This window comes from Rhinolophus ferrumequinum, chromosome 6, assembly GCF_004115265.2.
Source record: "Rhinolophus ferrumequinum isolate MPI-CBG mRhiFer1 chromosome 6, mRhiFer1_v1.p, whole genome shotgun sequence".
Lineage (NCBI taxonomy): Eukaryota > Metazoa > Chordata > Mammalia > Chiroptera > Rhinolophidae > Rhinolophus > Rhinolophus ferrumequinum.
In genome coordinates, this window is record NC_046289.1 from 45,609,577 (window position 1) to 45,624,727 (window position 15,151).

General features: G+C 47.2%; 1 protein-coding gene across 1 annotated transcript; it reads left to right on the forward strand.

Annotated features, from left to right (window-relative positions):
- Positions 1–1,387: 1,387 nt before the first annotated feature.
- On the forward strand, positions 1,388–14,832 carry UBAP1L (ubiquitin associated protein 1 like). The gene is made up of 5 exons (XM_033107616.1): positions 1,388–1,507; positions 6,594–7,148; positions 9,369–9,575; positions 12,391–12,492; positions 13,439–14,832. Exons 1-5 carry the CDS (start codon positions 1,388–1,390, stop codon positions 13,571–13,573), a joined length of 1,119 nt encoding a protein of 372 aa, XP_032963507.1. The 3' UTR covers positions 13,574–14,832.
- The last annotated feature ends 319 nt before the right edge of the window (positions 14,833–15,151 follow it).

Below are 15,151 nucleotides of genomic sequence, written 5' to 3' on the forward strand. Positions count from 1 at the left end.
GGATCTATATATGTGTGGGTCTGTTTCTGGACTTCCTTTTCTGTTCTACTGGTCTCTTTGTAAGTTCTCATGTCAGTACCACACTGTCTTAATTCCTGTAACTTTAAAGTACGCCTAAGTCTTGATATCTTACAACTATGTTGTTCCTTCTTCAAGATTGTCGTGGCTTTTCTTGGCTCTTTGCATTTCACATAAATTTTAGAATTAGTTTGCCAATTTACACCAAAAAACGTGATGGAATTTTGATACCTGGAATCTATAAATCAATTCAGGGAAAATTGATATCTTTAGTGAGTTTTACAATCTATGGACATGGTTTGTTGCTTGCATATAGAGATATAATTGATTTTTTTATATTAACCTTGTATCAAGGGATCTTGCTAAATTAACTAATTCTCAGAGTTTTATTCATAGATTATTTTGGATTTTTGACATATAATTATGTCATATGGAAATAATGGTGGTTTTATTTTCTTTTCAATCATCAAACTTTTCTTTTTTCCCCCCTCTCTTTTTGCACTGGCTAGTACCACCAGTACAATGTTGAACAGAAGAGATGATGGGGACATCCTTATCTCATGTCCAATTTTGTGGATATCTTTCAGTATTTCACCATTAAGTAGGATGTTTGCTTTAGCTGTTTTAGAGATATTCTTTAGTAGGTTAAGGAAATTCTTTTCTATTCCTAAGTTGCTGAAAAAGTTTTGTTGTTGTTTCTTAAAATCATGAATAGGTATTGATTTTATCAAGCACTCTTTATGCATCTATGGAAATAGATAATTATATAATTTTCATTTTCTTTTGATATTTATCTTTATCCCCATTGATTGGTTTTGGAAAGCCAATCTCTCATTCCTGAAAAAAACTCAACCTGGCAGTGTTGTATTTTTCTATCCATAATTATTTTTGTTAAGATTTTTTTTCATTTATGTTCATGAGAGATGGAGATGGGCCTCTAATTTTCTTGTCAGTTTTGGTATCAAGGTGATGCTGAAATCAAAATGAGTTAGAGAGTAGTCTTCCTTTCCTGGAAGAGTCTGTGTGATTTGGTATTTCTTCCTTAACCGTCTGCATGAAAACTCTTTTGATGCAATGCTTTAGAACTAGAGTTGTAGATCGTGTTTTGGGAAATGATGGTCTAGAGCAAGATTTAAACATGCAATAGTCAATTTCTGTCAGTTTGAATGCCCTTGTTTTTATTCATTTCCTCCCTCGTCTAGCACTGGCCAATTCACCTTTTCCTTCCTGGCTGTGTGGGACTCAGCTAAGTCACTACCCAGGAGAGTGCTGAGGCCATTTGAGGCCCGGTCCTCAGGTCGACGCTCTCTCCCTGCCACCAGTCAGCCTGCCCCAGCCTGGTGACACACCTCCACACTCCTCTGACAGAATGAGTGCCCTTGATGGTGTCCCATTCAAGGTGCCCAAGGCCTTTGTGACAGGCACAGAGCCCATCCCTGGGCCAGAGCTCAGTGTCCCAGCCTGCAGGGAGCTTCTGCTGGGTTCTATGGTAAGTGTATCTGACTGTCTGTCTCCCGATCCCTGGGTCTGTGAGTCTGCGGCTGAGCCTTCTGGGACCTTGTTCCTTGATTTAAAAGGGCAGCTAGGCCTGCTCTGGTATAGTCTGGGGAATTTGGACATAACCCAAGAGGAAAAGGTGTTTCATGAAGAAGGCTGGTTGCCTGGTAATGGAGATTACTTAGTGGGTCTTATTTTAGCCTTAGGATAACTGGAAGGCTGCCTGTATGAAGTGACTGAGAGTCATTGCAAGGAGTTTCCAGTTGCTCTCTCCCCTATCAGCCTGCTGCCGTGTCTAAAATTCCACCATTAGAATCACTCCTTTAGGCAATAGCTCCAGAATTCTCTGTTAAAATGTAGACAGTTACCTGGGTCACATTAGAAGGTGTTACTATTCCCCAGGCCCAAAGCACGTCTTCCCTGGAGGCAACTTTCAAGCACCCCGTGCCTCATGGCTCACACACTGAGATGTGATATGCGGTCATATCACTTACGGCCTCGGGATAAACATGACTAGTTAACTCCCTGGAGAGACAAGTTGACTTGAAGATTTAGGGGGAACCTGTTGCGTTTATATTATAACCGATGTATCATGGGGTAGAATATAAAATTCCCATGAATTTTTCAAAAATGAAACAAGATTGCAAAAACAGTGGAGCTGGTGTTGGGCCTCTTGGGATTGAGTCCTCAGACTCTTGTGTGCTCATCGCCACTGTCTGCGGGGTGCTTTGTAGAAAAGTTTGAGGATCTAGTTCCGCTCTCACTCATTTTGAGCATGAGGAACCTGAGGCCCACAGAAAGGACATGATTTGTCCAAAGTTAGTGGCAAAACTAAAAGCCAGGTCCTGACTCCAGATCATTTTGTATTAGCGAAGGGCAGGATTGGAACAGGAGAGACACAGGACAGGTATTGACGGAAGGCAAAAGAGGGTTGCTGGAACGGCGGAGCTGAGAGCGCCATCCAGGGTGCAGAGGCCTGGGCAGGGTCAGGTAGAGGGGCCGGAGAGGCCTGCGGGCACGGAAGCAGGATGCTCAGAGCAGGTTTGCTTCATCTGCAGACCCTGGAGTTACACTGAGGCTCCTCAGGACTGAAGTTTCCAGAACTGAAATAAGCTTTGTAAAGCCCAGAGCGCAGTGTCCAGGCCCCCATGCTCTGTGGGGCAGGAGCTCTCGCTCTCCCCAGGCAGCCTGTGCTGTGGGCTGACTCTGGCAGTAGGCCCCTGTTGTTCAAAAGAGGAACTTGCTTTACTTAGCTCCAGTGGGGGTGGATTATCACACTTTTCCCCTCCCTGCTGAGCTCAAGCCAAGCTGGAAAGAGGCTATTCTGAAGGTGAAGTCTCCTTGTAGCAGAAATGGGCACCCTTCTGCCAAGTCCATGTCTAATGTCCCAGCAATGTGCCGACCTTGGCTCTGCCCCCTGCTCTCAAGATGGGCACCTGCACTCTCTTAAGCCTGTTTCCCTTCCTGAGCCTCCATTTCTTTAACTGCTGGGCCAAACTAACAAATAGAGAAGCACGAGACTCCAAGTATGATTTACAGCCTCTCCTGATCAGTCCTTCAAGTTCACTGAGTTGTATTCCATTTACAACAATGTTATACGTGGTGATTAGATTACCAGATGAAGCTAACGTGGCCTAAAGAGAAAAATAATAACAGCTACCATTTATTGAGCACCTGCTATGCGCCAGGCCCGTGCTAGGTCCTCTTTATATATTTACTCTTCTCTCTCATTTTTATGATCCTTTTAGCAGTTGAGTATTCCTATCCCATGGCGTAGGAAATCAAAGCTCCCACCCGAGTGATCCCCAGGGTCACATGGCTTATGAGTGACACAGCCAGGATTCCAACACAAGTCTGTCAGAACCCCCTCTACCCTGCTCTTTTCCAAGGGGCTCTTCCTTCCATACTTAAAAGCCTCGGCAAGTCTATGTTTTGTTGTTTCATAGTTTCCCTTTAATTAGAGTTAATTTTCCTTCATTTAATTTTTTTTAATTAATCACTTTTTTTTTAATTGGGGTATATTAGGGAAGAGTGTGTTTCTCCAGGGCCCATCAGCTCCAAATCGTTGTCCTTTAGTCTAGTTGTGGAGGGCGCAGCTCAGTTCCAAGTCCAGTCACCATTTTCAATCTTTAGTTGCAGGGGGCACAGCCCACCATCCCATGCGGGAATTGAACCTTCAACCCTGTTGTTAACAGCTCGCGCTCTAACCAACTGAACTATCCGGCTGCCCCTCATTTAATTTTTTTAAAGAGAGAAAATATATTCACACAATTTAAAACTGAAAAAAATATAAAATGGTATAGAGCAGGGGTCGACATTTTTTTTGTAAAGCACCAGGTAGTAAAAACTCTGGCAATTACTCAACTCTGCTATTGAGGGAAAGAGCCATAGACGTTAGGGAAAGGAGAAAGTGGGCATGGCTGTGTTCCCACAACACTTTACTTACAAAAGCAAGGTGGGGGTCAGTTTGGCCCCAGGCAGTTTGCTGACCCTGCCACTAACCTTCCCATCTGCCCTGTTCCCCACCTGCACCCTGTCGCTGATGGCCTCTGTTACTCATTTTTAATGTATTCTTCTAGAGATTATTATGTGTGCATATATAAGCAAATATAGCTATTTCTTCCTCTTTTTTAACACCAAAGGTGGCATTTCATATACACTGTTCTTGATTTTTCCACTTATCATATTTTAAGATCTTCCATATCTGTACATAGAAAGCTTCTTCAGTTTTGTTTGTCATTGCAGAGTATTGCATTTTATGGATGCACCATACTTTAAAAACAGAGTCCCCTCTTGATGGACACTTAGGTTCTTCCCAGTCTTTTGCCATTACAGACAATGCCACAAGAAATGAGTATATGCAAATGTTCTTTTGAATTTGTTTGAATATATTGCCAAATTGCCCTCCATAGGAGTTATACTGATTTACATCCCAACCAGCACCCTACTAGATAGAGGCCTTTATCATCCGCACTTCCAACTGAGTATCTTCAGGCTTTGGGTCTTTGCCAAGGGGTAGGCGAATGGTATCTTGGTGTAGTTTTATTTTGCCTTCTCTTATCATGAGTGAGGTTAAGCAGCTTTTCCTGTGTTTAAGAGCCATCTGTATTTCCTTTTCCATGGACTGTCCATATTATCTTTTGTCCATTCTCCTGCTGGGCTGTTGGTCTTTTTCTTACCTATTTCTAGCACTCCCTGTATTAGTAAATTTAGCCCTTTGTCTGTGATGTGAGTGCTGTTTCCCCCTAGTTTGTCATCTGTCTGACCTTGCTTATAGGGTGTATTCGTCATGCAGATTTTACACATGTGCTTGTGTGCACTTTTATGGCTTCTGGATTTTGATTCAGAGTAAGAAAGCCTTTCCCCACTTGAGGTTATAAAGGATTTCTGTCCTATTTTCTTCTAATGCTTTTGTAGTTTTATATCACACATTTGAATCTTTCATCCTTTTGGAATTTATCCTTGTGTATATAATATGAGAATGCATCCAAAAATTTTTTGCCAGCTAGCTAACATTTATTGACTAATTCCTCTTTTTCCCATTGCTTGAGATGCCATCTTTATTATTTACTAAAGCCCCATAGATATTAAGGTCTATTTCTGGACTTTCTATCCCATACCCTCATCTGTGCCAGTACCATAGTTTTAATTATTGATATTTTGTAATACAGTAAAATATAATAAAACAGCTGGTAGGGTCAGCCTCCCCTTATTTATCTTTTTGTCTTTGGAGTGTTTCTGGCTATCTTTACTTGCTTTTCATATGAACTGTAGAATTCATGATGAGTTCCATAAATCACAAGTGTTGGTATTTTTATTGGGTCTTTGTATCATTTTATCCCATAAGTCCTGCTGGCTGTCTCTTTATCTCTTAGTCTCTTTCTCTACAAGTCTGTCTCATCAGTTCTGAAGTTTGTCTTTTTCCCGCCTCTGTTTTTTACAACTCGCCTATTTCACTCCAATCTCTTTCTCTAATCATTTATTCTGCACACATTTACTAATGTCCCCTCTGTGCCAGGTCTGCCCTGGACCCTGAGGATACAGAGAGGACTAAAATGCAGTCCTTGACCTCAGTCAGGAAGCCACACTGGGGCAGGCAGCTAAATTAGGTTCCTCTCACCAATGTCAGAGGTGGGAGGGGGCAGTGCCTATGACCTAGGGCATCTGTGTCTGTCTGTCTGTCTCCTCTTTCCCTCACACACACCACTTCCCCCAGCCTCTTTCTTCCTTAGTTGGCCATCATAGAGCATTGAAATTGCCTTTAAATATTTTTAATGGCATTTTATATTTCTGGTTCTTAATTTTAAAGGTAGGCAACAGGAATATTTTATTTTTGCCTCATTTATAAACTCTCAAGTTAGATTACTGATGTGGGCCCCAGATGGCTTTTTCAGGTGGCTGGATAAGCAGTGGAGAGAGCATCACAGTCAGATGGACAGAGGACTCTCAGCTCAGCCACTCACCACCAATCTGACCCCTAGCAAAAATTATATTTTCCTAACCTAATTTTCATAATCTGGAAATGGGAATAACACTAGAACCTACTAAGTAGCGTTCAACAAAGATTAGCGCATTTTCCATTTCCTGTGTCCCAAAGTAACTTCAGAGGGCAGCAAAAGGGATGGGCGCAGGTATTACTCGTTAGGGAGGTTTACGTGCCTGGGCAGGCCTCCAAGACTGACTGTTCTTTGGCAAATGGTGCTGGGCTCAAGTGAAAGCTTCTCTGCTAAGAACAAATTTTATTGGAGAAAGTTTTTAAGCCACTATCGTTCAATTACATACTGAATGGCAAAGGGACTTAGATACAAGGTCTTACTACATTTCATTCTCTTAACCTATTCCTCACTTAATCCCTCCTGCAGAATTTGCCATTAAATGTTTATTGATAGCCATCCACCACAGTGCTAGCTAAAACCGAGGGTGAGTGTGGGCTGTGATGGCTGCCTCGGGCTCAGAATCGGAAGCTGTGCAAGTCTGGCAAGTCTTTGGCTGAGCAGGGTCGGGGAGACCAGGGGTAGGGGTGTGCCCCGGACCCTGGTTTGTTTGGCCAAACGTCTCACATTGCCTTCTCTCGGCAGCACGACTTCAGCCTGGAGAGGAGGACACTCTTCTGGGTGGAGGCTGTCCTCCGGGAACCCTGCAAGTTCCAATGTGATGTCCCCGGGACCGCGTCGGCCCCTCCCGCCTGGCTCTTGCTGGTCAGCCCCGAACGCGGGCTACTGCCTGAGCCTGCCTTAGCCAAAGGCCCTGAGGCCCGACCCCAAGAGCGGCCCGAGGAAGAGGAGCAGGAAAAGGAAGAAGCCTCCTCTGCTAGCGAGGAAAAGCCGGGTCCTCGCAGCCCCCAGCCCAGCACTCCAGGGAGCCCCAGCCGGGGCCATCACGGGTGCTCGCTGGCCGTGCTGCGCGGAGTGAGATCAGAGCTGGCGGGGGCGCGGCGGCGGCTCTCGGAGGGCAGGGCGGCCGCCCGCCCCCGCGCCCTCCTGCACCGCGTCCGTCACCGCGCGCTGAGCCTCTGCCCCAGCTCGGCGCTGCCCGTGAACCCCACGCCCCCACTCGCCAGTGCACCCACGCCACCCCCGCGGCCCTCCACAGCTGGCGCCATGCCCCCGCGGAGCCACAAGCCCACGCTCGCGGTAAGGAACCTGCCCTCTCAGCCAAGGCTGACGCTCAGCAGTGAGGCCCCATAGTCGGGGTCCCCAGCCTCCTCAGTCCCCTCCTCTTCGCATTCCTCCTCCCTACCTTTTCCTGCTCTCACCTGGTCCTGGATCACGCTAGTCTAACTGCGGCCCTTTGCCAGAATCTTCCCTGCTCCGAGGGCCCCCATTCCCTGTTTCCCATTGTGCCTGCTTTCCCTTTTAGGGCACAAGTCGCACAACTGTAATTATTCAGTAGCTGTGTGTCTCTTCCAGTGGAACATGAGTTCTTTTAGGGCAGCGACTGGATCGCATTCATTTCCAGGGCCCCCAGCAGCAGACTTGGCCCATAGGGGGTGCTCAATGAATGTCTGTTGAATTAATGAATGTGACTCAAACCTAGGGCTTCCCAGTGGGCCAGGCTTGCGGTAGAATGGGTGAGCTGGAGGCTCAATCAAGCACTAGTCACGGTCCGTTAATTCCTGCGGGACACTGGGTTGGAAGAGACAAGATCAAAACCACAGGACAAGGAGAGCTGGCCAAGGGGGTGTGGGGCAAGGCGGTGCTGCCTCCTGTGGTGGGAGGGGTCAGGTGTTGAGAGACAGGTGAGGGTTGCTGCAGTCTGGGGAGACTTGAGGATGGAGTGAGTACGTGCTCCCAGAAGAACCGGGAGCAGAAGTGAACTGACCATGAAACCAGTGAAGCTTAAGCCTCAGGCCCCTCACTCTGTTCCTTCCAAGGCCTTGTACCTTGGAAGTTTATATTCACACTTGTGTGTCTTTCTTCTTTAAGAGATCCAAATTGTATAAGTCTCGAACTCCACAAAACCTGGATCCAGAGCAGATGGGGTAGGTCAGGACTGATAGCGCGAGGTGACAATTGGGCACAGCTCTCTGCCCCCAGCAGTCCCACAGGCAGACCAGGAGATGCAAAAGAATAAGGCCAACATGAAATTAAATCCAAAAGAGACCTGAGGTCCAGCTTTCCCATTACTGCTGTGTGACCTTAGGCACATCACTGAAGTGGTCTGAACCATCCCTTCTCTACCTGTAACGTAGGCCAGTAACCCCTCGCACAGGAGCAAACAGAGAAGAGGCTCTGTGAACTTGACCGGCCATGCCCATATCAAGGACCGGATATTGATGCCAGGATAGCTCTTGTCTGGTCTACTTTAAATTTAACCCTAACAACAACCTGGGGCGTGTGGGGGAGTGCGGGTTGGGGGGGATGGGGCAGATGTTCTGTAGAGGAGGAAATTGAGGCAGAAAGCAGCTAAGAATCTTTTTCAAGGTCACAAGAGTAGACTCAGATCCTAAGGATGTTTTCTACTCTGTGGATAAAGGGCAGACTCAAGGGTGAGGTCATGGTAGAGAAACCCCTGAGTGCAGATGGGGTTGGGTGGGGAATTCATATGTGTCACACACACACACACACACACACACACACACACACATACAGCCCCAGGAACCAGGGCAGCAGCTAGGCTTTCCTTAGGGAGGAGGGGACGAGGTGGTGTGTTCAGGGCTGGCAGACAGGTGCTTCTTCATGGGGGAAGAGTTAGGGGTGATGCTGGCCAGACTGATTGAAATGCCTTGAAGCCACTCACCTTAGCCCAGGGTCTGTGGGCGTTGCCCCAGCACCATAGCTGTGCCCAGTTTCTACCCTGCTCCATGCCCTGCCAAGCCTCAGCCCATCTAAATTCAAGAAGGTGGGGGGTCTGGCTGGGAAGATCGCCCTAGATTTGGGGTAAAGAACCCTGCATTTGATACTTAGTAGGGTTCAGGTCCCAAATGTGTGTTATTTACCAGGTCATTCGCTTCTCTGAACCTTGATTTCAATATCTGTAAAATGGGATGATAACAGGATGGACCTATCATATTTCTATTGCAGAGTTATTCTAAGCAATAAATGAAATATTATCATGTACTGGCAGTTTCTGTTGCCAGGCTCTTTGCTAATCACTTTTCTCATATTCTCATTTAAGCCTTGGAACAAACCTTGAGGTATCTAGTATAGTGTCCTCTATTTTACACATGAGTAAATTGAGTAAACAGTAGAGAGCTGAGGTTTGAACCCGGTCTTCAGGACTCCAAACTCTCCATAGTATTAGCCCCTATACTCTGTATAGAAGATGGCATGCAAAGGTACCTTTAAAAATGTCCTGCCCAGCCAGGTATTGTCTCCAGTGATAAATGACACATCAGCTTGTCTGTTTTTCAGCCCCTCATCCCATATACCTGCCTGCCACCTCTTGGGGGGACACCCCAGCCTCTCATCACCCACAGATTGTACCCTGATTCTGCTGACCTGCTATCTGCCCTGAGCCAAGAGGAGCAAGACCTCATCGGGCCAGTGGTCGCCCTGGGGTATCCCGTGCATAGGGCCATCATGGCTCTGCAGAAGACAGGGCGGCAGAGCCTGAGCCAGGTGAGTGGGGTCCAGAGCTGGGGGCTGTGGAGCTAGAGCCAGGAGAGTGGGGGGCCCAGAGCTGGAGGCTGTGGAGCTGGAGCCAGGCGAGTGGGGGGCCCAGAGCTGGGGGCTGTGGAGCTGGAGCCAGGAGAGTGGCCACATGATTTTATCTTTAATTTAAATAAATTTGCTTCCTTCTCTTTAGAGGCAGAATGTCACCCTGACATTAATTATTGGGAGTTGTGAACAAGTTTATAGACCCTAATGCTACCTTCTCCATAGCAGTTTATCAGGAATCCTCATGTCCATTTGGGGAGTCTCGATATTCTATTCCTATCCTGGTCTTTGCCCCAAATACAGGGTGCTGGAGCTTTGGGCAGCCAAGAATCTCTCCAGAACTGCCCAATAGAACTTTTTGCAGTGAGAGAGACATTTTATACCTGTGTGGTCCAACACAGTATCCACTAGCCATGTATGGTTACTTGAAATGTGGCTAGTGTGACTGAGAATTTTAATTGTAATTTAAATTAAAATTAAAATAGCCCCATAGGGCTACTTGCTAACACATTGGATGGAGCAGCTCTAATCACTTCCCTCAACAAATGGCTTACCCATACCCATATCCACTTCTCTCTCTTTCTATTCACGCATCCGTCCACCCATCTAGTCAACAGTTTTATGAGGCACTTCCTGGGTGTTTAGATGCAGTTAGGTGCCATGGTGGAAAACAAGGTATATAAAAACCACTGTTGTAGATTGGGTTCCCCAGGAAGCAGACTCTGATGGAGCTTGGCATGCAGGAGAGTTGTGAAGGAGACCCTTGGGATCAGCTCCTGGAGAAGGAAGTGGACGGAAGCAGGAGTGAGTAGATGGAGAAGTTGAGCTTTGTAGACCCAACCACAGCGTCAGCCAACCCCACAGCTCTGGAGAATTAATGGCCCTTCAGGGTCATCCTAACTGGGGCTGCCCACCCTGCCTGGACCTCAGTTTCCTCAACTGTGCAAGGAGGGCTTGGCTGGGTGGTTTTCCAAATGTGCTCAGAAAAGGTCTGTGTATCCTGGGGCAGGTGCTTGGACAGCTTAGAAGCTAAATCAGTTTGAAAACCATTAGTGTATATTATCCGTGCTTTCTGCCCAGCTCTGACGGTCTGCAGAAACCCAACCTGTCTCTTCTCCATGTATACCCATAATTCTTGTGGTCTGAAGCCTTTATTTGGCACCAACTCCCTATAAATCCTGCTTTGATTTGCCTGGCACTCACGATTTCCCATATCTGGTTTATCTCCCCCACTGAGCTGTGAGCTCCTTAAAGGTGGTTTTAATTCACTTTATAAACACAGCGTGTATTTATTGAGCCCCTCTGCCTGCCATGCTGGGTGCTGAGGACACAGTGGTGAATAAGACTGACACAACCCTTCACTCATGGAGCAAAAAGTTAGTGGATGAGCGAGATGAGAAAGACAAAATTGTATGTGCTGTGGTAGGGGAAGCACCAGGCATGGCACCTTGGAAACGGGGCAGAGAGGGTCCCAGGGAAGAGGAGTGAGGCCGGCCTTGGCAAGGGAGCCGGATATGCAGAGACCCAGGGGCTTGCGGGAGGAGCTGAGGTGACTGACAGGGGCAGGAGCAGGCCTTTCAGTCCTGGTTGGGAGGCAGCACTTGATCCTGAGGGCAAAAGCAGCCCCTGAGGACTAAGCAGGTAGTGACCTGCACAGGTTTTCAGCCCCGCGGGATCCTTGTCTGTCTCTTCCCCTTTCCAGCACCGGTGCAGGACTGTAGCATAGTGGGGGCTCATGCAGCCCTGGGTGGCAGAGATGTACGAGGCCAGACAATTAAGTTCACGAACTCATCCTAGAAAAAGTGCTACGTACTTTGCTGAGTATCACTGTGGTCACCTTCGAAGTACTCCCCTTGGGAAGCTATGCACTGATGCCAGTGCCTAGTCCACTCTTCAAAGCAATTTGGGAAATTTTTCTGGAATGGTCATCAGAGCTGTCGTCGTATTACCCTTGATGTCCTGAATGTCATCAAAATGTCTTCCTTTCAATATTTCCATTCTCTTCGGGTAAAGAAAGAAGTCATTGGGGGCCAGATCAGGTGAGTAGGGAGGGTGTTCCAGTACAGTTTGTTTACTGGCTAAAAACTCCCTCACAGACAGTGCTGTGTGAGCTGGTGCATTGTCGTGATGCAAGAGCCATGAATTGTTGGCAAGAAGTTCAGGTCGTTTTCGTCTAATTCAGGTCGTTTTCGTCTACCTTTTTCACGCAGCCTTTTCAGCACTTCCAAATAGTAAACTTGGTTAACTGTCCAGTTGGTACAAATTCATCATGAATAATCCCTTTGATATCAAAAAGGATTAGCAATATGGTTGCAACAAGTTCGTGAACTTAATTGTCCGACGTCGTATTTGTCTGGGGGTGGTGGGGGTGCACAGGTGTGGATGGGTAAGGAGTCACCTTCACACAGGTGGGTGCTCTCTAGGGAGGATGAGCAGGCTAGGGTGGGTGGTGGGTGAGACACCTGTGTCTCACTCCCCACTTGTGCTCTGGGAACACCTTAGCTCACCCTGACAGCCCTTTTCCTGGATTCCAGCGTGCAGTTTGGGACAGTTGTTGAGGATTTGCCGTCCACCTGTCTGCAGGCCCCTACAGGAGACCTCTATCCCTCTTCTATTGGCTCGTGGGCTTTCTGGGGCCATGTTGTATGCCAGGAGTTGGCTGGTCAGCCTGGCCCGAACTCAGGCCTTAATGGGGTCCTCAGCTGCCTACTCTACCCCATCTGCTGCCCTGCCTTTCCTCTTACCACCCCTCCTTCTTTGCCCTTTTCCGTGCCAGTTTCTCAGCTACCTCAGCGCCTGCGACCAGCTGCTGCAGCAGGGCTATGACGAGGGCCTGGTGGAGGAGGCCATGGAGATGTTCCAGTTCTCAGAGAGCCAGGTCAGCAGGCTGCCTGCCTGAGCTGCAGGAGCAGGGAGGAGGGCTTACACACACAGTAGCCTGGCGTGCAGGGGCACACGGCGCCAGAGCCAGCCTGGGGGCCATAAGGAGGTAGCCTGCTTGTTCAGCCCTGGGGAGAAGGAGACAGCCAAGGGAAATGAAGCGTGGGAAGGAGAAGGGTAAGTGTGGGGAGGGAAACTGGAGGCAAGGCTTTTGTGTTATTTAGATGAATCGATACAAAACGTGTTATTGAATGCCACCGCTTTGTTAGACACCCAGATGGGAGCCACAGACAGCACAAAGATGCCTGAACTCTGCTCAAGGAGTTTGCCACCTGCCTGCAACCCAGAAAACAGGCAGCTCTGCGCCCAGTAGTACATTCTGAGTGCCCAATGAATTTGACCTGTCCACAATCAGCAGCTGGTGCAGGCTCGCTGAGCAGCTCTTCACAGAGGCTAAAGGAGAGACCTGGGGGTGGGAGAGATACAGAGGAGGTGGGAGGGAGGAGAAACAGGGAAGTTTCAAGCACTGGGGCCAGAGAAGGAAGGAAAGTGGAGGCTGTGCTATGTAATACCTCGGCAGGGTTTGGGGCCTGGGCAGAGACCGCAGGCTGTGTATCCCCTGAATACCAGTATTTGGCCTCCTTCGTCCTGCCCCAGCAGCCAAGCACATACAGTCAGGAGTGAGCTGGAGGAGGGGAGTAAAACCAGCACCGAGCCAGTGGCCAGGCTGGGGCCTCCTTCCTTGCTACAGAAAGGGAGGTCTGAACCCATGTCACCCCAGAAGTCCAGGGAAAATGCAGGTGCTGCCCAGGAGCAGGGCCACCTGGCCTGAGGGGGCACAGCTTTCTGGGAGTAGATACAGAGGGCACCAGGCAGGGGGTTCCCCAGGTTGGAGGCCAAGCCTCCCAGAGTTCCAACTGCCCTCTCTGCCTCCCCTTTCTCAGGCAGGGGAATTCCTGCGCCTCTGGGAACAGTTCAGCGACATGGGCTTCCAGCAGGACCGGATCAAGGAGGTGCTGCTGGTCCATGGCAATCACCAAGAACAAGCCCTGGAGGAGCTGGTGGCCGGTGCCCAGTGACCACTGGGCACTGTGCGATGCCTGGGCATCCTAAACCTATGCTAGACCTGACAATCCCTTCTAACTGTAGACCACATAAGAATAACAAAACGATGCATGCTCTTTGTAAAAATGCAAACAATACCAAGGATGAGAGCAAATACTATAGGGGAGGCAAAACTTGACCCATCTTAGGTTTTCAGCAGGACCGATTCACAGGAGAAAAACTAACAGTTTGGTAAAGCATGCAGCACGCATCATGGGGGAGAAACCTCAATGAAAAGTAACTCAAAGCAGAAGCTTAGAATCCGGCTTATATAGCATCTTCAACAAAAGCACATTTGTAGAGAAATAACAGGATAAAGGAAATCAGTTTTAGGCTTCTAAGGATGGCGTACTGTTGGAAGGTAGATATATGGGAGGGAACTAATTGAGTAAGGTTTGTTTGCAGATTCCTCTGGCGCAAACCTAGGAGGATAAGAATCTATCTCCAGGCAAAGGGAATTTATATCCTTCTTTAGACAAAGAAGGGCAGGAAGAGCTTTTCTTGCATTTGCTGCTTCTTAACTGGCTTCAGCTCAAAATAGTTTTTATGTCAAAGAAGCACATTTTGGAGTCACATTCTGGTTTCCTTCAATACCAAATGAATGACCTTAAAAAGTTGAAAATGGTTGCCTATGGGGAGGGGCTGATGGGGGAGCATGGGTGAGGAGCTGTGTTTTTTCGTACAAGCCTTGTACAACTACCTGTTTTTAACTCTTTAAACTGTGTGCATTAGTAACTTTGATTTTAAGAAAATTAAAACAACAAAAAAAAAGATGGGCAATTCTTTTGGGTCCAGTGGGCTCCTGGTCTTGGTGTGGAAAGAACGTCTAGCTGTAGGTCCAAAGATCTAATTTCAGATTTTTGGTTCTGTTGATGACTGGCTGAAGACCTCTTTAGGCCTCAGTTTCCCCAGGAAAAGTAGAGAGATTAGACCTGGCTGCTATTCATGAGAACCCCCTGAGGAGTTTGTTGAAGAGAGCCAGGCCCCGCTCCTGGATAATCTGATTCAGAGAGTCCAACTTGGCAGCTCCTAGAAACCAGTTTTGCTTTTATAAGAAGCTCTCTTGGGATTCCTTTTTAAAAATTGTGTTTTATCTACCCCTTTCACCATTTCTCCCATACCCCACCCCCCAACCCTTACCGCCATCTCTGGCAACCACGAATCTATTCTCTGTATATGTGAACTTGGTTTTTATTTTTAGATTCCACATATGAGAACATATCGTATTTGTCTTTCTCTGTCTGACTTATTTTACTTAGCATAATGCCCTTGAGGTCCATTCATCTTGTCACTAATGGCAAGATTTCATTCTTTTTTATAGATGAATAATATTCCATTATATTATATATACATATACAATATATACATATATATTTATCTATTCATCTATTGATGGCCACTTAGGTTGTTTCTGTATCTTGACTATCATAAATAATGCTGCAATGAATTTGGGGGTGTATATATCTTTTTGAATTAGTGTTTTCGTTTCTTTGGATAAATACCCAGAAGTGGAATTGCTGGATCATATGATAGTTCTATTTTTAATTTTTTAA